The sequence below is a fragment of the Paroedura picta genome, chromosome 15 (genome assembly GCF_049243985.1).
Source record: "Paroedura picta isolate Pp20150507F chromosome 15, Ppicta_v3.0, whole genome shotgun sequence".
NCBI classification, from domain to species: Eukaryota; Metazoa; Chordata; class Lepidosauria; order Squamata; family Gekkonidae; genus Paroedura; species Paroedura picta.
The window spans coordinates 20,799,363-20,820,264 of record NC_135383.1 but is presented as its reverse complement, the minus strand read 5'-3'; the positions used below and the strand labels follow the sequence as shown (position 1 = coordinate 20,820,264).

Genomic DNA, 20,902 nt, shown 5'->3' with positions numbered 1-20,902 from the left:
GGCCCTAAATGGTAACTGATGGCAGCCTCAGGATTCTGAAAACCTCTGACTCCCAGGGCCAGAAGGCACTCTCAGGTTGGCTGTGGTGTGCAACAGGATATTAAGCCAGATGGACTACTGGCCTGATCCAGCAGGTTGCTTCTTACGAGCTCCAGCCACATGCAGACAGGGCTCTCCATTTTGCATGCGTATTTAATCATAGAATCATAGAACCATAGAGTTGGAAGGGGCCATACAGGCCATAGGATCATAGAATCATAGAACCATAGAGTTGGAAGGGGTCATACAGGCCATCTAGTCCAACCCCCTGCTCAACGCAGGATCAGCCCTAAGCATCCTAAAGCATCCAAGAAAAGTTTGTATCCAACCTTTGCTTGAAGACTGCCAGTGAGGGGGAGCTCACCACCTCCTTAGGCAGCCTATTCCACTGCTGAACTACTCTGACTGTGAAATTTTTTTTTCTGATATCTAGCCTATATCGTTGTAGTTTAAACCCATTACTGCGTGTCCTCTTTCTGGCTGCTTCAGTTCAATTTCGACCTGCTCCTCAATCAATCATTCTTGAACACTGCTGCCTTCCAGCCCCTCTTCTGGAACAGACGTTTTGTCTTGCGTCTGGCCTGTCGCTCGCGTCAGGTCTCCTCTGCTGATCCTCTTCTTGGGGACTGCGCTTAATCCCCAACCGGAACATTAAAAACATCCACACTAACCACCAGGATTATTTTAAGGACCAATCTGCCTCTGTGGCAAATCGGCTGCATGACATAAGGCACGATCATTGTTATCCATACGTCTATCCCTGGAATTTGTTTGGGTTTTTGTTGTTTTATGTATATCAAATCTTATGCCAATAAAGGTATCTGAATCACGAGGATACGTTACCTTAAGAAACAGGGGGCACTGGTTTTGTGCTTGAGGACACGCCGACCAAAACCAGTCGGGCAACGGACCTGCTTTGGCAGTGGATACGAAGTAGCCGAGGGCCAGGGGCTGCTGCAGAATGTTCGTGACCTCATCGTGGGACTCCGTGGAAAGCAACCGGTCCGTCCCTTGACCCTGAGGGACGAGCAGCAGGTGGAAGTTAGCCAAAGAGAGAAGAAAGGCCATTCAGCACACACAGACTTTACTCCTGCAAGCATTACAATCTAACCCCTGTGAAGACCCAGGGCAGGATTTGGGGAGAACCCAGGGCAGGAACTGTGAAGAGCTCTAACAAAAAACCCCACTCCGATGAGAGACAGACAGAATGAATGAAATGCTTTTAAGCAAGGTTTCATTAACTCCAAATGTGCAATATGAGAAATTTTATGTAAGGTAATCAAGATCGTTACGTAATTATCATTCCTGTGACTACTATACAGGACTACTATGCCTTTGTCAACTTTTTTGACCATTGAGACATTCTTCAGGCTTCAAGAAACCCCCAAAGTGGCATGATCGTGCAGAATATCGTTGGGAAGCATAGCTGTGTATACACCCACCTGGGTGTGTACACACTCCCCTTCCCACCTGGATGTGTACACACTCCCCATCCCCTCCAGGCCCATCATGGGCCATGAGGGGGGCAGGTGCACATGTCCGCATATGGTCATATCACCTGATAAATGTTTACAATTTTCAAAAACATATTCGAAATTAATTAATTCTCACCCTTCCAGGGCCATCAAGAAACCCAACGGATTCATAAAACCCTGGTTGAGAAAGTCTGCTACATACAAACAATATTTTTAAAGATATATCTGTATTATCTACGTGGAATTAATTGTTGCTCGGCTGCCATGCACACAATAATACACTACCAAAGGGTTCAGTGGGCTTCAACATTATGAAGTTTAACTTTATATTCAAACTTACTGACAGCCGTATCGTGCCACTTATGGGCCCTATTTCCTACAACCCCATTTGACTTTTATCTCAAAATGGTCATTGCAGAGCTGGAAAAGGCCCAGAGAAAGGCAACCAAGATAATTGCGGGGGGGGGGGAGCACTTCCCCTTTGAGGAAAGCCTGAGACTTTCCAGTTTGGAAAAGAGACGATTGGGTGGGGGGGGGGGGAGTCATGATAGAGGTTTATACCATGATGCCTGAGGGAGAGAGGTTGACAAAGAGAAGTTTTTCTCTTTCTCCCAAAAGATTAGAACTGGAGGGCCTCCAGTGAAGCTGATGGGAAGTCAGTTCAGAGAAAGAGACAGAGAAAGAGATTGAAGTATGGAATTTACTCAGGAACCATGCCAGTCTTCTGTGTATCATTTAAGTTGAGTATATTCACTTTTCTCCTTACAAATTTCTTGTGATTTTACATCTTGACATCCACCCCGCCTTCCTGATACATACATTGGTTGAACAGGGAACATGTGACATCCACTAATACTTGACAAGTAAAATTGCCCCTGGAACCAGAAATAAGGCAGGTGCATGCTGGCTCTCCCCCTCTCCCCGTGCACCCCTCCTTTGGGTTTAGTCGTAAATGATTACCTTGCCCATATCGCCTCCGTGGGTGAAGTGGGAACTTGGCGAGTGCACAGGGGACCCCGTTGGGGAAGCAGGCAAGATGTTAATAATATCAGGGTCAAGGTCATCTCCTGTGTCCAGCAGATCAAAGATCCCCATTCCGTCAGCTCCATCTGGAAAAGAACAAGAACAGTCTTTCCTGTAACCAAAACGGTCCTCTTCAATGTAAACTGGAGGGGAGGGGCTCACCAGACACCTTGGAAAGAATTCCTTTACTGAGAACTGATTGGTGTGCTGGGATTGGGTCAGGGACCTGATTCAAACCACTGCACAGCCAGGAAGGTCAGTGGGTGACCTTGGCTACTGAGTGTCAGCTTGCGGACAGCTGAAACTTGGAGAAGCTACGATTGAAAGAAGGGCAAGGTCCACTTGGCTGCGGCCAGACACCTGATCATGAGGCCAGAGACTATCAAAGCCGTGTGCTATAAGTGGGGGTTGTGAGATCCAGCCGTCGAAGTGAAGTAGAGTGCCAAGGAAACGGGAGTAAGAAAGTTAGGGAAAGCCTTACACACCCCTGGGAACAACATGGGTTGTATGGATACTGGTACTTTTCAGGGATTCAGACTGCTCTGGTTGCCATGGCTGATAACCTTTACAGAGAAGTAGACGGGGAATTTGACCCCATTAGTTCTGATGCATCTCTCTGCAGTCTTGGATACCATCAGCCACAGTACCCTATTTAGCTGCCTGAGCACTGGGACAATGGGGGCACATGGTTAGGGTGTTCCAGTCCTATTTGGAGGATGGGTCTCAGAAGGTAGTGTTCAGGGATTCCTGCCCCATGACCTGTGGGCTTCCGCCAGGTTTGACCTAATCCCCTATACTATTTAATATTGATAACGAAGCTGTTAGGAGAGGTCACCAGGAGGTACGGGATGCGATGTCACTATTATGCATCTGATGCCCACAGCTCTACCTTTCTTCCCCACAAAATTCATCCAAGGAGATGTTCTGACCTGGTGCTTAATGGGCTGGATGAGGGTGAACAAGCTGAAACTTAATCCTGAGAAGACAAAGGTTCTCTGGGTTAGCTGAAAGACAGACTGGGGACTTGAGCTCTCTCCTGTTTTGGATGGGATCGTATCCCCCGGAAATGGCAAATTCACAGCTTGGAAGTGCTGCTCGATGCAGCTGTCACTTCAAGTGCCTCTGCCTAGTGATCCATCCTGAGTTGCATCTAAAATAGGCTACTGAAATGGACTCTACTTGGGCTACTTAAGCAGCGTTTGGAAGCTGCAGCTAGTGCAGAGGGATCAACGTAGGGTTGTCGGTAGGTGCGAGCTACCAAGAGCCCCTGACCCCAGACACCAATTCCACTGGTGACCAACCTGCTCCCAAGTCCAATTCCCAAAGTCTTGTCCTTTAAAGCCCTACATGGCTTGTCACCTGAGTATCTGAAGGACTGTCTTTTCCCTTGTTGCCACCAGGGAACTAACGTAAGAGGGAGAGGCCCTCCTGACTGGCCCACCAACCAAAGCAGCTCATCTGGTAGGCATGCCAGAGAGGGCCTTTTCGGTGGCAACCCCACAATTATAGAACCACCATCCCAAGAAGATCTGCCTGCCTCTTCAGGAGGCAGCTGAAGACAGTAACCACATGTACAAATTGATTTAATACAGCACTGCAGCCAGATGAAATATTTGGCCATATACAATGCGCAGTATAGAACTACAAACATTGTCTACAAACAGAGTAAAGAAAGTAAGATACTTAAAGATTTAAAATTACAGGTTACAGATTAAACATGTAATAATATAACTCCTCTAAACCAGGGGTAGTCAACCTGTGGTCCTCCAGATGTCCATGGACTACCATTCCCATGAACCCCTGCCTCTGCTCTAAACCATCTCGGGTGTCGCTTCAGCTGTCTTTCCCACATGCCGTAATTGTGAGCACCATCTTTGGCAACCTGCATGACAATGGGAGCCTTTCCACTCCAGAAGAGGAGGAGGAGATGGTTGCATTTAGGCCTGCACGGAATTAATACAGTTTTTATTTATCGGCATTTTAAACTGTGGCCTTCTATGTGTTTTCCGCAACTTTCGTTTCATTTACACTGCCTCGAGTTCCCCGGGGAAGACAGGCGGCTCTTAAGTGTTTTAAATAAATAAGCTCCTGGGAGGAGGAAGAGAAGGAGGAGGAAGGAGAGAGAGCTGGATTACACCTACCGATTTTAAGTAAGTCTCCCAGATAAGACAAAGGCATCCCCACAGACATTATTCTTTGGCCCCAGGCTCATCCACTAACCGTTGTTCGTGTTAAAGGCCAGGTCCAAACCGGTTTCCGTGGTGTAGGTCGAGGATGCCACTTGCACGGACGCGGAGGTGGGGAACACGAGGATGTGGGTGCACGACGTGTCCTGCGGGGTGTTGAGCTGAGACGTCTGCAGGTTCAAGGTGGTGCTGCGCCCAAAGACGGAGCCCGTTGATACGGAATCTTTAAAAAGAGAGGAAAGAACAAGAGAGATATCACTTTGGCTGTTTTGCAGGAGAAGGAAGTCTCTTCACGGAAGCGACAGGAGACAGAAAGACGGCTTTGCCCCAAGTACCTGGCATGACGACAAAGGACCCCTGCGGCTCCATCGCCACTAAGCAAGCGCTGAGAATGCTGGGAGAGTCGGCAGCAGATATCCCACACATCCGGCACATGTCCTTGAGCCTCTTACTGAGGGACTGCAGGTTTCTCCGACTCAGCAAACAGCTCCAATCTGTGGGAGGAACCAGAGAGGTCGTCTAGGGAATTGTTTAACAACATGGAAACAGTCATTTCTGGGATGTCGAAGGAAGGGGGCAGAAGGGACGTCGAGTTTGTAGCCTACTCGGGGGCGGCTGTAACTCCTGCCTGTTATGCACAAAGATTGGCCTTGTTCACTGGGTCTTATTTATTTATTTATTATTAATGTTCATATTTGTTGACCGCCACTCCCGGACCCTGCCGGCTTGTGGCTGTTTACAATAAATACTTAAAGCCCACATAAAATACACAACAATACAATATAAACATTAAAGGTATCCCCTGTGCAGGCACCGGGTCATGTCTGAAATTGAAATCTGGAGGGAAAAGGAAATATATGCAATAATGTCTTATCAAACCTGAACATATTTTGGCTTTACATAAATAAAGGTAAAGGTAAAGGTATCCCCTGTGCAAGCACTGAGTCATGTCTGACCCTTGGGGTGACGCCCTCCAGCGTTTTCATGGCAGACTCAATACGGGGTGGTTTGCCAGTGCCTTCCCCAGTCATTACCGTTTACCCCCCAGCAAACTGGGTACTCAGTTTACCGACCTCGGAAGGATGGAAGGCTGAGTCAACCCTGAGCCGGCTGCTGGGATCGAACTCCCAGCCTCATGGGCAGAGCTTCAGACAGCATGTCGGCTGCCTTACCACTCTGCACCACAAGAGGCTCTTATATAAACATTGGTGTCAAAAAAACAATCTATAAACCTCCCCCCTCCCGTCCATCCCTAACCAGTAATAGCAGCCACCAGTACACTGAGGGGAGGAGGGTCCAGTGCTGGGAGGGACCCGATTTTCCTCGCCTGCCCTCAACCAAATGCCTGGTGGCATTTACCCTGTACAATTCCCCCCCCACACACACACATACTTTTTATACTGCAGTGAGGAAAGAGGCTATAAATAAGCTAAATTCGAATAAATAATAGGCTTCTAAGCTTTCTGGATCAGTGGTTCTCAACCAGGGGGGGTCGAACGACCCTTTCAAAGGGGTCGTGGCAGGGCAAGCAGCTTGGCTTGGGGGGCCACCATCTACACAACAGCCTTGCAGGGTAGATCGGGAGAGCATTCGTCTGTCAGGAGCAGCAGCAAAGAGCAAGATCGGCATGGTGGGACAAGAGGCAGAACTGAACTAAGAGACCCTGGAAAGAAAACTATTTATATACAATCCTGAACAATGGATCTTCACGCCATTGGTCAGTTCCAGTTTAATTTCTGCGAAAGAACCCTTGCCTCATTTTATGGTTGGGGGTCCCCACAACATGAGGAACTATATTAAAGGGTCGCGGCATTAGGAAGGTTGAGAACCATTGCTCTAGACTGCCACCTTTTCCATTCGGTGCAAAAGATAAAAAGACAGGCCTGTATAGTCTGATAGCTTATTTCCAAAGGTCCAATATAAAATTCCCCTGATTCCATCTGTGTGTCTTTTGCGTTCTAGAACAGCTGCTGCTGCTGCTCCTTGCAGGGTTTCAGCAGCTCCTCTGTGTCTCCGGGGGCCCCTCCCTCTCCTTCAAGAGCGCTGGGGCCAATCAGCAGCAAGGGGCTTCTTGGTTATGCAGCATGCGAACTCAGGCACAGCATTGCACACAAGTACGCATGTTACGTCCAGGCAGAAGCATCTGTGGCCTATGTCACTGGACAAGGTGCTACAGGGGCCAGATGCTGGCTGCTGGAAGGGGGGGCTCGGAGCACTGGAGGAACATCAGAGAAGCAAATCTCTTCCCATACTCCAGCTACCGACACGGCCAGCATATCCAAGTTCTGGGATGCCCCGTGAGATCCCTCCTAAGCAAAGCCCTCCTTGCTTCCAGGAGGACCACAACCAACGCCAAAGTGTTCCATGTCACTTTCATCATCGTACGCAATGCTCGGAAGTGCTCAGAGCACTCCTTGAGGGTTCAGCAGTCGGCCTTGAGTAAAACCGCAGGCGGAGTAAACGAGCCAAGCAGGTAATGCCAAAAGTAACCGAAGCACACAAGGAGGGGAAGAACATGCCCACACACTCACACACACACCCCTCTGCAAACATGCCTCCCTCCCTTGTCCCATTAGACACAATTTCACATTCGTATAATGTATTTTACGGTGGGGGATAATCCCCAAACAATCTGAAAGCTAATCTAACTGGGAATTGGGACAGGACGCATTTCAGCTCCTCGGGGGACACACTTCTCCCAAACCGCTAGTTCTCTGTGAGTTATAAGCACAGCAAGATCTTGCACGACGCGCTTCTGCGTTACCTTTCAGCTCTCCATGGCCTATTCTTCCGAGGCGGCCGATGACGACTCTCCACGGGAGCGAACTCATCTGCACCAGCCCCAGGCACCACTCCCAGAGTTTCTGGAGACCCAGCCGGCGAGCGGACCCTTTTTTCCTATGAGCCCTACAGGGAAACACGACTCATCAGCAAGTACACCTGAGCAAGTACATCTGGATTGTTTGTCAGGCTATTCCAATGGATAACCAGCATTAAGCAGGCAAGCAGCTCAAAAGGCAGATGACAGAGCAGCCCTGCCTCAAACTACACAGGACTAAGTCTGGGCAGGAGCTAGACAGTGCATTGTGTACAAGAGAAACGTAGGAAGTTATTCCACTGCGATGGTCTAAGGCAGGGGTAGTCAAACTGCGGCCCTCCAGATGTCCATGGACTACAATTCCCAGGAGCCCCTGCCAGCAAATGCTGGCAGGGGCTTCTGGGAATTGTAGTCCATGGACATCTGGAGGGCCGCAGTTTGACTACCCATGGTCTAAGGACAGGTCAAGGGGGGGTTTAAGTTCTGTACAGGCAGCAAAGATGCCAGGTCCAAGGGAAAGTTCATCACGTGGCCTCAGTTTACCTGTTGGGGACATCGATGTTGATGATACAGGTCTCCAGCAACTCTCCATACAGATCCGTACACGACGCAAGAAGCCACCTCTGATCGTGAGACAAACAGTAGCCCACAAATAGCACATTGTATTTCTGCCCGGCCTCTCCGAATGTTTCTCCGAGCTCAGTCTGCTTGTCTTTGACGGGAGCCAGTATGAACGGGGGCGCGTATAGCTTGATGCACTCTGGTCTCTGCAAAACACACAAATGCACAAATGACGCTGGATACTATTTGCATCCTGCTAGCTTTAAAAATCTGCACCCACGGCCCAGGGCCCCGACTCAAGCTTTGCGTCTGTAATACTCACGTCGGGACTTCTCAGAGCCATCTCCATGGCTAAGCCTGGGCCAAATCCAGTGAGCGTTTTCATGTTTGTTGATGTTGGGAGCGGCCTCCGACACTGGGTAAAGGCCGAGAAGGCCAGCGATTTTAGATGCTGGGTGTAGATCTGTCTGTCTTCGTTCTTGACGGGTTGTAACAGATATTGACAAGGGACGAGCTAAGACAACCAGAGACAGAAATATTAGCCAAAATATTAACCAAAACACGGCCGGTGCTATTGCGTCGCCTTGAAAATATTTGACCAACTTCTGCGAAAGTCTCCATACTAAGAGGACAGGGCAAATGTTTAGGCTTTGAGCAGCATGCCTGGAAAGCGCGTTTCTCTCCTTCACTTAAGACCTGATCAGATGGAACAGGAAATAGTCCCAGCACCCCAGAGGGTACGTCTATTTGTAAAGCCAATGTGCATGGGCTCTTTCGGACAAAAGAAATCAGTATCTGAGTAGATATGGGGCTTCAATCACAGGTTTAGTGGCATGCACCATGAACATAACATGAAAGACACATCAAAAGAGTAAGGTGTACACAGGCTGTGCGTGGAAAATGTGAACAGAGCTCAAAGAGCAGCCAAGAAAATAAGAATCTGTGAGAAAGAGGTCTTCCAGGGACAAGGAGGAGGGGGCTTTACTGCCCTCTCCACCCCTCATTTCCCACATCATGGCAAATGTGTTGTGTTCCTGCTCAGGGAGGGAATATTCCCCATAACTGGGAGCCAGGGAAGAACATTCTGTAAGTCAGCTTAGCTCCTGTCCTGCATGCATCTTTCAGCAGGCAACTCAGACCGCTTTCTGATAACTTTGGAACAAAAGAAGCAGATGTATTTGATTTTACTTATCCTAGGCAGATAACAGCACCACATGAATGTCACATCAGACCTCTGCTGCCACCCAGGAACTACACAGCATGGCTCTTTAGAAGGACAGAGATGGGACGAGGCCCTTTTGTAAATAAAGCAAGTCAGGCAGAAGGGCTCGCTCCCGAGTTGAGAGGTTAGAAAGTGAGGAGTGCTGCACAAATCTCTTGGTAAGAGGATGGCTTTGGCTGCCCTTGACTGCGTGCCAGCTTACCTGGACAGAAACGATGTTCCTGATGTGAGAAGGGAGACTCTGCATCATTTCCAGAAAGCAACGGAGAAGGCCGAGAGTCCACACGTTGGAAGTGCTGCTCTCTTCTTTCTTCTCGTACGTGAACGGGTCGATTATGTAGACCACTATGGCGGGCGGGTAGGTGACTGCGTGCGAATCGCCGTTGGTGGGAATCCCCACTTTGTCCCGGTCCATCGTGCTAGAAACAGATTGCAAGGAAGGCTGCTGAGAGGCATGGAAAATCTCACGCGTCCAACAAACCGCTAGGTTGAAAGCAAGGGAGCTGACAAACCGCCCACTGTCTCTCAGCTCCTGGATGAGACAATTCCTTTCTGAATCAGATGTAAGAAACTGTTTGTATGGCTTGTCGAATTCCAAGAACGGCCCCACGATGATGGAAATCCCAACTGATTCCCAACAGCCCTCTAAGATTTCTTTTAAAACATCTGCACTAGCTTATGGAGGCCGATACAGAAGATCAAATTCTGGTTTGTTGCCATGGCTATTCTGCCTCTCCTTCGTGGCAGCAGCCCCATCTTCAGGGTGCAAGCAGCCGTTCCGCCTTAGAAAGGTCTACCCTGGCCTAGACTTAAAAGACAGTTCCCAGGGAAGCCCTCCAAGGCTCTGGAGCAGGGGTAGTCAAACTGCGGCCCTCCAGATGTCCATGGACTACAATTCGCTGGCATTCGCTGGCAGGGACTTCTGGGAATTGTGGTCCATGGACATCTGGAGGGCTGCAGTTTGACTACCCCTGCTCTGGAGTCTGTGTACATGTGCATGACTAATGAGGCTAGCCTGCTTAGGACAGGCTGGAGAAGTTTGCTTTTGCCAGGTTTGAAGTGTATCTTCAAATAGAATAGCCAGCTAGTCTTGGGATGAAAGGACAGTCTAGAGAGGGGTGTCAGAACTCCATGGCTGTTATTCATAGAAGTTCTGATCCAAGCAAAATCCAAAAGCCCAGTTTGCTCGGTCTCAACCTGGTCTAACTGAGAAGACTTCCAGAAATCTCAGCCCTGTAATTAAACTTTCCCCCTCCCCCTTCAGTCAATTCACAAGCCTGTTTCTGATTTCATCTCAAATTCAGTAAACCAGCTCTGTAACAATCAGACTTCTTCCAAAACCCCTCTTATCAAGAGTTGCCCATCTTCCAACTGACAATCAGTTCAGCTTCAGCTGCATTAGCTGGGTCTTAACTTACCTGTCACTCTCAGTCCTACTACACATGATCTTCCTTTCAGACCTTTTGAGATTATTAGTTTAACCACACCCTTGCCAAATGACCCCTTCCTAGAACTTGTGTAGGGATATTTGGGGCTAAGCATACTTCTAAGCCAAACTAGAGAGCCTTGTCCACAAAATGACAGCCAGCACCTCTGCTTCAGCCTGTTCTACTTATTTTCTCCCTCACTTCAGTCTTCTGTTCTTTGAGATACAAGCTGTTCAGCATGAATTATTTTTGCACGAGTGCTGGGTCTGGATACAGATATTTATGAATTGCATACTGCAATACATATGATTACTATTCATTTTTTTAAAAAATACTTACACATACAAAACAAATAGCAACAAAACAAAACATAACAAAACCATCTGAGAACCTCATATTCAATCCAATATAAGAAAGAATACCATCATGTTACAATGATGTTCCAACCCGAAAAACCAAGAAAACATATAAACAAGTACAAGAAAAAGCATGGATCAGAAAAAGGAAAAAGGAGAAAAGGGGAACGGTTGTGTTTGTGTGTATTTTGGGGGGGGGGGTATTCCCACCCAAGTTGGTTGAGGCTCTACATAATTTTCATTGATTCTGTTTCTGAGAAATAGTACCCTCAACTACAGAGGTGACAGCATGACCATGGCCACCCCTCTCTAATACAACTATCCAATGTCTTATTCAAATTCCAAGTTAAGGGTGCCTATCCATTAAAGAAAATTTTGTAATGAGCTACAGTCTGGAAATTCAAGTATTAATACATTATAAATCTATTTCAAATGACCTTAACATCTAATCTTATTTGTTAACTGTTCACGTACCACTATGTTCCTTAATTTAACTTAAACCTTTAAGTATTTAAAAGGTTGTCACTTGGAGGAGGGCAGGATGCTGTTTCTGTTGGCTGCAGAGGAAAGGACGCGCAGTAATGGGTTTAAACTTCAAGTACAACGATATAGGCTAGATATCAGGAAAAAACTTTTCACAGTCAGAGTAGTTCAGCAGTGGAATAGGCTGCCTAAGGAGGTGGTGAGCTCCCCCTCACTGGCAGTCTTCAAGCAAAGGTTGGATACACACTTTTCTTGGATGCTTTAGGATGCTTAGGGCTGATCCTGCGTTGAGCAGGGGGTTGGACTAGATGGCCTGCATGGCCCCTTCCAACTCTATGATTCTATGATTCTATGAATGTGCCACCTCTCCAAGGAAATCCCTTTAGCACTCTTCCACTACTGAGCAATAAGCATCCTGGCTGCAACTAAAGAAAGCGGACAAGTGTCTTTGGCTTACTTGCGGCACGTTCATTCAAGTATTTGTTCCTAGGTTATTTTAGCAATCTCAGCAAATAATGATTTCCAAAAATTTGTATGACTGGACAAGACCTCCAATAATCTTTACTATCTATTTTCATTTGGTGGGCTAGCCTAACTGCAGTGAGATGCCACCCTTGAGACACCTTTAGTGCTGGCTCTTGTCAGTCTCTTGAGATTTATTTGAAAAGTGCTGAAATATTTGTTTTCAGTCAAAGAATCATAGAATCATGGAGTTGGAAGGGGCCACCTGGGTCATCTAGTCCAACCCCCTGCACTATGCAGGACACTCACATCCCTATCGCTCATACACTAACATGCCCCCCCCCCATTGAGCCTTCATAGAATCAGCCTCTCCGTCAGATGGCTATCCAGCCTCTGTTTAAAAATCTCCAAAGATGGAGAACCCACCACCTCCCGAGGAAGCCTGTTCCACTGAGAAACAGTCTTCCTCGGGAGGTGGTGGATTCTCCATCTTTCCAAATTTTTAAACAGAGGCTGGATAGCCATCAGACAGAGAGGCTGATTCTGTGAAGAAAGTCCTTCTTAAATGTTGCGCACTGTCCAATGTTGTTGGGGTTTTTTTGGGGGGGCGGGTGATTACTGTTCTGATAGCTTACTTGAGCTTTGTTATCTCCCAATAAACTTTGCAATTTCCCCACTAACTCCCTGCCTCAGTCTTCATTCCATCCGTGCGCTGAAGCCCTATCACTTTGCTAAAAAGATCCGTAAGGTTGAGTGTGGTGGTCTAGGTCTCAGTCTACAGTCATATTGACTTATAACCAAGTGTTAAAGCTTCACTCAGCAACTTCACAGCTAGAACGGGAGTGATAAGAGGAGCGGTTTCTCTCCGAAGCTTGGTTGCTCTGTGCAGCTTGAGTTCAGTTTGGGAAACCAGCTCATTCGTGAAAGACGCGTGCCTTGTTGACACAGGAACAGGCCACAAACAGTCATCAGCTATGAGATTTTAAGCTGCATTATCTTTCTTCTGGAATGCTGCAGATTCTAAAACACATCTGCGGTTTCAAAGACTTATTACTTGCATCAAGTGTTGAAAAGACAAGATAGATGTTCCTTAAAAAAAAAAAAACCTTCCTGTTCTTTTTCAAAGCACAAAAAAGAGAGAGAGAGAGAGAGAGAGAGAGAGAGAGAGAGAGAGATTACCCTTTCTATTAGCATTGTGAGGGCTAATAACTAAAAGAGAGGAAAACACTGATACTCCCCAATGCGGTTGGGGGGGGTGGGAGTGGAGAGACTAAATGCTGCAGGTTCCTCAAAACACAGCCTATCACACACACACACACCCCTTGCCTCCCAACATATTTTGGCACTGGCAAAGTCTTTAGGAAGAGGATATATTGCACCCAGAAGGAGACTTATTATAGCCCACTTTTCACTACCCGAAAGTTTCAAAGCAGCTCACCTTCCCTTCCTCTCCCCACAAGATACCCTCAGTGATGTAGATGAGGCTCAGAGAGAACTGCTGTGTAAGAACAGCTCTAAAATAACTGGGATTGGCATAAGGTCAGCCAGCTAGCTGCATGTGGAGGAAGAATTGGGAATCAAACCTGGCCTCTGCGCTTAACCACTACACTAAGCTGCAAAGAATGTCTGTAGTGTGAAATCTTTAGCATGGAAAGTCCAGTTGCCCAAAGCCCTTCTGGGACAACTCTGTGCTGCCATACCTCTCTGAAACCTCCGGGTGCGGCTGTGCGGGGCCTGCTGATGTCTCCCCGGGGGCTTGCTGCTGCGCCCCTGCCTGCCCGTTCTGGACTGCCGTAGCTTGCGTGGACAGGGAGGAAGCTGTAGTGTTGTTCATGCTGCCGAAGGGTGGGAACGAAGAAGGTTTGTTCGCCGATATCCCAGTGCCCACGCTGGAAGAGGAGGAGGAAGTGGCAGCGGGGGTCAGGGTGGAGTTGCCTGTGGGGGCAGTGGGGGCCATGGCACTGGTCGCGTTCATTGTCACGGCGCTGCTGCTGGCGGAGGAGGGAGCGGAGGAAGGGTTGGAGTTGCTCGCCATCTGAGTTTGGGAGGATGCAGAATGGCTTGTGGGAGCAACCAGGCTTGACTGAGAAAGCAATGAATTGTCCAATGGCTGCATAGCAAGATAAGGACCTGGAAACAAAACAGAGGGGAATAAGTTGATAGAAATAACATTATGGGACGCTGTTTTTGTTCATTCTCTTCAGTCCATCTTTGAATTGTGCTCTGAGAAACCCTGAAGTTCTCTCCAAGTTTAGGGTGGCTCTTGCCATACCTAACACAGGTAAAAGCAAATCCCTGGAAGATGACTTACGGTTTTCCTCTAAAATGTACAAGTTCAGTAGAGAACTAGGCATCTTCCCAGTTTCATTCTCAGTGCATGCAGGGCAAAGCACTGCATTTCTCTAGAAGTCACCTGGCAAACCAACACGACACAAACACGGAATCCCATCTTACAACCTCTTGGATGCCTTGGCTCAGAACGAAACCCATTTTTTATTTTCAGTTGGGGGTTCTGGTCTCAGTTCAAGTTCAAGGCAACCTAGGCTCAAATTGAATTGGCTTTTGGAACAGGGCTCACGTTTGGCTTGATTCCCTGCAGGAAATGGTTTCCCAGAACACAAAGCAGTGGGGAAAGTGCAGAAAGGGGCAGCTAAAATGCTTAAGGGGCAGCTAAAATGCTTAACACCTTCCCTGTGAAGAAAGGTTACAGAGATTTGGGCTCTAGAGCTTGGAGCAACGACGGCAAAGGGATGAAGCGATAGGGGTTAATAAAACTATACACGGGATAAGGAAGGTAGACAAAGAAGTTCTTTTCTCCCTCGTGGGCACTCAATGAAATTAATGAGCAGTGAGCTTAGAACACATAAAAGGAAGTACTGCTTCACCAGAAGAGTAATTAACACGTGGAGTTCACTGCCGCTGAAAGGGGTGGCAGCTATGAGCACAGGTAGCTTCAAGAGGGGAATGCAAAACCACATGGAGCAGAGGCCCATCAGTAACAATTAGCCACAAGGTGTAGATGTCTGGGGCAGCAATGCTACATATTCTTGATCAGGGGTAGTCAAACGGCGGCCCTCCAGATGTCCACGGACTACAATTCCCATTTGCTAGCAGGGGCTCATGGGAATTGTAGTCCATGGACATCTGGAGGGCCGCAGTTTGACTACCCCTGTTCTTGACGCTTGGGGGCATCAGTGGGAGGGCTTCTGGAGCTCAGGCCCCATTGGTGGATCTCCTGATGTTACCTACTTTTGGGGCACTGTGTAATACAAAATGTTGGACTGGATGGACTATTAGCCTGATCCAGCACAGCTTCTCTTATGATGTCTAATGACATTTGAAAGCCGTTCTGCAAAGGGAGGTTGCTGGGCTGTTCAAAACGTGGTGGTTATTCATATTTTTATCTGTTAAGGAAAACTTGTCCACCACCACCACCAAAAATAAATATGTGGATAAAATCAAATGAGGAGCCGTGTTGGTCTGAAGCAGCACAATAAAATCAGAGTCCAGTAGCACCTTTAAGACCAACAATGATTTATTCAAGGCGTGAGCTTTCGAGGTCTGAGGAAGAGTGCCTGCACTTGAAAGCTCACGCCTTGTATAAACCTTTGTTGGTCTTAAAGGTGCTGCTGGACTCTGATTTTATTTGAATAAAAGTCAGCAATGTTAAATCAGCTGCCCAGATTTGCAATCCAAACACAAGGCCCAGATGAGTCCGTGATTTGCCCTGCATTCGTCCTCCCCAAGTTCAAACAAAGGGATCAGTTGGCATTTTCACAATGCCAATCTTACAAGAGATTCAGCAACATTTTCAGCAGTCCACAGTTAATATATATATATATATTAATTTGCAGTTAAACACCCTTTGGGGGGCTGAAGTGGGGGGGGGGAGTTAGGAAAGGCAGCAAACCGTACCCAAATCGTATCTGCAGACTTGAGCATACAGCTTGAGCCTAGAGAATGCTTCGCTGTTGGTGTGAGCGGCCTGAGAGAACCATTCTGCAACGGCCTTCTCCGAAAGCTTGCTTGAAGCGGTCGAACCGACTCTCATGATCCCATCGGGCAACAGTTTGCAGATCGGTCGATGCTGGCCCAGTTTGCAGGACTGCGGGAAGGAGAGGGGGGGGGAGGACAGGAACTAAGTGCAATGAATACAAATCGATGGTAAGCCAGCTATCATGCCACAAGCCCAAAGCGGGCAACGGTGCCCCTCCAGTACACATGCCGAAGCCATTTGTGCCCCTTATCCCTTTTTCGACCATCGAAAGCTAGATAGGGCACGAAAGCCAGTCAAGAGAGAAGCTGGCAGGAGCCTTGTCCAGACTCTGTTCTGCAGCGGAGACCGCAGGGGCGATGCATTCAATGATAAAGTCTTTTCAAAGCTGCAAGGCAGCATCTGGACACACTGATGACACAGCATGCGCCGTTCTTATATAAGATCAGGGGTAGTCAAACTGCGGCCCTCCAGATGTCCGTGGACTACAATTCCCATGAGCCCCTGCCAGCATTCGCTGGCAGGGGCTCATGGGAATTGTAGTCCATGGACATCTGGAGGGCCGCAGTTTGACTACCCCTGTATGAGATCATCAAGCATCCCCCCCCCACCTTGATTTGTTAAACAGTTGACACACAGGTTTAATACTAAAGCCCAATTATCTCAATGGTAACGATGCTGCCATGTATTAACCAGTGCAGACCCAAAACTTTCCTGCACATTCTCGCAGAAGTCCCCAGGGGCAGTGTGCATGCATGCATATATGTGTGTTGAAGGAATAAAGCAGAATTCACGCATTGTGCAGGCGACTTCTTCTACCACCATTCTAGATTCTTGAGCATGATCTAATGGAAAAAGCTGTCTTGCCTGGACCATGTAAAACATGCAGGAACTGGGGCTAAATCCAGCCCACTCAGCTGTTGGTAGCTGTTCCCAGAGTTGCCAGTCCTTGCCAGAGTGGGGGGGGGGGGAGGAGAAGGAGGAGAAGGAGGAGGAGGAAAAGGAGAAGGAGAAGAAGGAGAGACTACTGCTACTACCACTACTACTACTTGTGTGAGGCGAGGCGAGGAATCCTTAATGGAGAAATCCCTCACCATCTCCCTTCAGACTGAGAATTCAGGGAATTCAAACCCGCAGGAAACTACTTTTCATATTTTAAGGCTTGAACGTAAGGTGTTGTCTAGCCCAGACATTCTTCGGGGGAATGTGAAGGTTCAGCAACCGAAGATTACAAGCCTTCCAAGGAAGAAGGTAATACTGAATTTAACCACTTGATGGCATCTGTATGATAAAGGGAGTCACGACTTCGATAAAAGTCTTGCCGAACAAGATGAACCTCTATTTACACTTACCATCCATTTTAGTTCTTTTGTTGAAAAGGAGATATGGGGGACTTTAGATGTCACCGATGACATGCAAAGCTGACTAAGTGGGGTACTAGTCTACTAGTGGGGTAATTCCATGCTCCCCACCCCTCCTGCCCCCAAACTCCTCACCTCGTATATTGCGGTCAGATCCCGAAAGAAAGTTTTTGCCCCGTTCAGCAGAGCTTCGTTCTCTGGACACACCACCACGTAGGCAATATCTCTCTGGGATCCGTAGGGCTCCAACATCAGCCTCTCCCAATATGGTAAGGCAAACGGGGACAGCACCAGGAAGTCGTAATCGTGCCCCAGCAGAAACGTCGGAATGGGCAGTGGTTCTGGAGACTCGTCAGTTCCTGGACAGGAAGGTAGCATATTTTTTGGCATGTGTCAGAGGAGAAAGGGAATGCTAACGCGTGCAATCTCTTCCAGGCATAAGGGGAACTACTGTCCAACTCTACATTCCAGATGTTATTCAGAGCACTCCAAGTGCCACGCTCCCACACGGAGAATGTGGATGCCAGCGGAGATAGAGGCAATAGGGTTGTGCGATTCGGCCGCTTTGGCGGCCGTTCCCACCGAGCGCAGCCAACGCCACGCAGTGGGGGGGGCGGTGCCAGCAGCGGCGTGACAGCGGGCGCAACCACGCAGGTGCGGAATGGCTGCGCCTAGCAGGAACGGCCGCCAAAGCGGCCAAATCGCACAACCCTAAGAGGCACCATTCTATATCATAGCTATCTTGTTGTTACTACTCTGGTTTTCAGAGAGTATGGAAGTCAAAGTAACAATTATGCAAGTCTACATGATTTAATTTGATGATGAAGCTGGAAGCCTTGAGGAGCAGTGCGCTGAGTACCTTCCAGTGCATATTTTCAGCATGATACCGGGGATCCCTTCTGCAAGCCTCCCAATGTTCACCTTTACTGCTTGGTTCTCTGGCATTTGTATCCCTTCTTGGTTGCTGCTTTAGTGACCTTCCCCCTCCCACCTGGAATTGCTGCTTCTTGTTCTCAGAGCAATGATCGCAGCCAATCAGCAGCACAAACCATGTAGCCAGTCAGATGTGGCAACGTGGCAAAACCTCAAAGCTGACAGGGCAGGATGCGCAGTCTCTCATCCGAGGGGGTGTGATGAAGGGAGCTGTGTTGCATGTGCTTCTGCATATGCCCGCAGCCCGCATGGCAACGAAAGCAGCCATGATGGTCCTGTGGAAGCTCCCTTCCTGAATCTGAGCCCATCATCCCATGTCAGACAAAACGGAAAGATGGGACTTACCAGAACAAGGGACATGTTTAGGAAAGAAATCTTAGATGACTTCCTTAACTCATTTCGTTCCTCCAAGATTCTTCCATGGTACTCTAAATCAGGCAAATTATGGCGATGGATAACCACTGTCGGTCCCCAAAGCAGAATCAGAAAATCATTCTGAGGCCAACTCATAGCTTGCCCAATTCAAATATTTACAAACCTGGAAGCAGAGGAGGGGACCGGTGCCCACAAGGAAGTCTCCAGCAAATTCCTGGCAGGGTCAGAACTGAGCTGATACGATTGGATATACTATACTGGGAAGAGAGGGCACAATTCTAAGCCTCTGCCCCAACTCCTAGCTTCTCCTCCCTGTTCCCAGTAGCCAGGGAAGAGGACCACATGGAGGTTCTACCAGGTGTGCACAAGACCCAATTCTCCAAAAGTCCATAGTGGGCCAAATGCACCAGAAATAAGCTGCATAAACGTTAAGCAGTATCCTTATTTCTGCAGACAGCGAGAGACCATCTTCAAGTATTTAAAAGGGTGCCATATAGAGGATGGAGCAGAGTTGTTCCCTCTTGCCCCGGAGGGACGGACCAGAACCAATGGGATGAAATTAATTCAAAAGAAATTCTGTCTACACATCTGGAAGAAGTTCCTGACAGTTAGAGTGGTTTCTCAGTGGAATGGGCTTCCTCGGGAGGTGGTGGGTTCTCCATCTTTGGAAATGTTTAAACAGAGGCTGGATAGCCATCTGACAGAGAGGCTGATTCTGTGAAGGCTCAAGGGGGTGGCAGGTGACAGTGGATGAGTGATAGGATTGTGAGTGTCCTGCATAGTGCAGGGGGTTGGACTAGATGTCCCAGGAGGTCCCTTCCAACTCTATGATCCTATGATTCTAAGCTGCACCTCCTTGATGATGCCATGACACACTGTTCCCCCAGGCAGCAGCTCCTGCTCTTCCCTCCTCTGCCATTTAGGAAGAGGGAAGTGGCCACTATCCTCTGATTCTGCTAACCAACTGAAGCACCAAGGAGAGGGTGGGGTGCTGAAGGGTGGCCAAGCAAGCAACGAGGCTGTTGTCTGCCCTGAAACCTGAGGGGAGGGAGCACGAGGCAAGAGAGGAGGAAATGTAGTGCAACTAGTGGGGTGGGGACAACCACAAAGCATTTGCTGAGCTTTTACTGCCCACCCACCCACCCACACATAAAGCAGGGCTGTGTCACAGCTGCATCCCAAAATATTAATCTTTTCTATGCACTGGAGCCTATCTGCCAGCTAGGTAAGAACCCCATAAAATGAAGAGTGAAATGAAGACAGGCTATAAGAAGCACAGCAAAACCCAAAAACTACCAAGCCAGTTACGGGGCGCACAATGTTCTGCTTCATGGGCAACCTTTACCGTAAGAGCCTCGGCCAGCCATTTTGTGAAACTGCTGCCACGTCAGAGGACCCTGAACACCCCAAGAGCGAACCGTTCGTTTTTTCTGAATTGCATCCTGAAGAACAGGCTGGAGCGACAGCAGCATGCGCAGGATGTCCTGTGAACACTTCATGCTCACATCTACAACTGAAATCGTCAGAGTTAATTCAAAGAAATCAAAAAGAAACATTCGAGTGACAAGTTTATTATGCCGATCTATAAAGAATTTCTATAAGAATTTTCTAATGAGCCTCTAGTGGCGCAATGAGCCTCTAGTGGCGCAGAGTGGTAAGGCAGCCGTCTGAAAGCTTTGCCCATGAGGCTGGGAGTTCGATCCCAGCAGCCGGCTCAAGGTTGACTCAGCCTTCCATCCTTCCGAGGTCGGTAAAATGAGTACCCAGCTTGCTGGGGGGTAAACGGTCATGACTGGGGAAGGCACTGGCAAACCACCCCGTATTGAGTCTGCCATGAAAACGCTGGAGGGCGTCACCCCAAGGGTCAGACATGACTCGGTGCTTGCACAGGGGATACCTTTACCTTTACCTTTATAAAGAATTTCTAATTGCCGGGTCTTCCTGGGGTGGCAAGAGAATAGCCTGCTGCAATTTAAAAACCCACCTTCTTTTTAAAAATTGTGAGTTGGTTTGAATACACTGAAATTCAATTCTGCAGGGCAAGGGCAAGGTATATTATGTTGCAGAGAAGAAATGAATTTTGTGCACAAAATGGGGCATTTTGACCATCTCTGCCCCCACATTGCACTCCAGCTCTTCTTTTTGTAGCTCTGGCCATAAAACTTGGTTAAGTCCAAGATGCATTAC

General features: G+C 48.1%; 1 protein-coding gene across 2 annotated transcripts in view; it reads right to left on the bottom strand.

Moving 5' to 3' along the window:
- MED13 (mediator complex subunit 13) overlaps positions 1–20,902 on the bottom strand; it is a 131,416-nt gene that overhangs the window by 3,592 nt on the left and 106,922 nt on the right. The window contains exons 17-28 of one of the 2 annotated variants that reach the window (XM_077312791.1): positions 20,061–20,222; positions 17,543–17,766; positions 15,968–16,157; positions 13,753–14,182; positions 9,527–9,743; positions 8,425–8,616; positions 8,085–8,308; positions 7,488–7,630; positions 5,059–5,217; positions 4,758–4,946; positions 2,475–2,623; positions 883–1,056 (exon numbers count right to left, since the gene is read on the bottom strand). In XM_077312791.1, the coding sequence (XP_077168906.1) occupies positions 883–1,056; positions 2,475–2,623; positions 4,758–4,946; positions 5,059–5,217; positions 7,488–7,630; positions 8,085–8,308; positions 8,425–8,616; positions 9,527–9,743; positions 13,753–14,182; positions 15,968–16,157; positions 17,543–17,766; positions 20,061–20,222 (2,453 nt within the window). Of the gene's footprint in view, positions 1–882; positions 1,057–2,474; positions 2,624–4,757; positions 4,947–5,058; positions 5,218–7,487; positions 7,631–8,084; positions 8,309–8,424; positions 8,617–9,526; positions 9,744–13,752; positions 14,183–15,967; positions 16,158–17,542; positions 17,767–20,060; positions 20,229–20,902 lie in introns of both variants that reach the window. The other variant, XM_077312790.1, reaches the window with a different exon arrangement.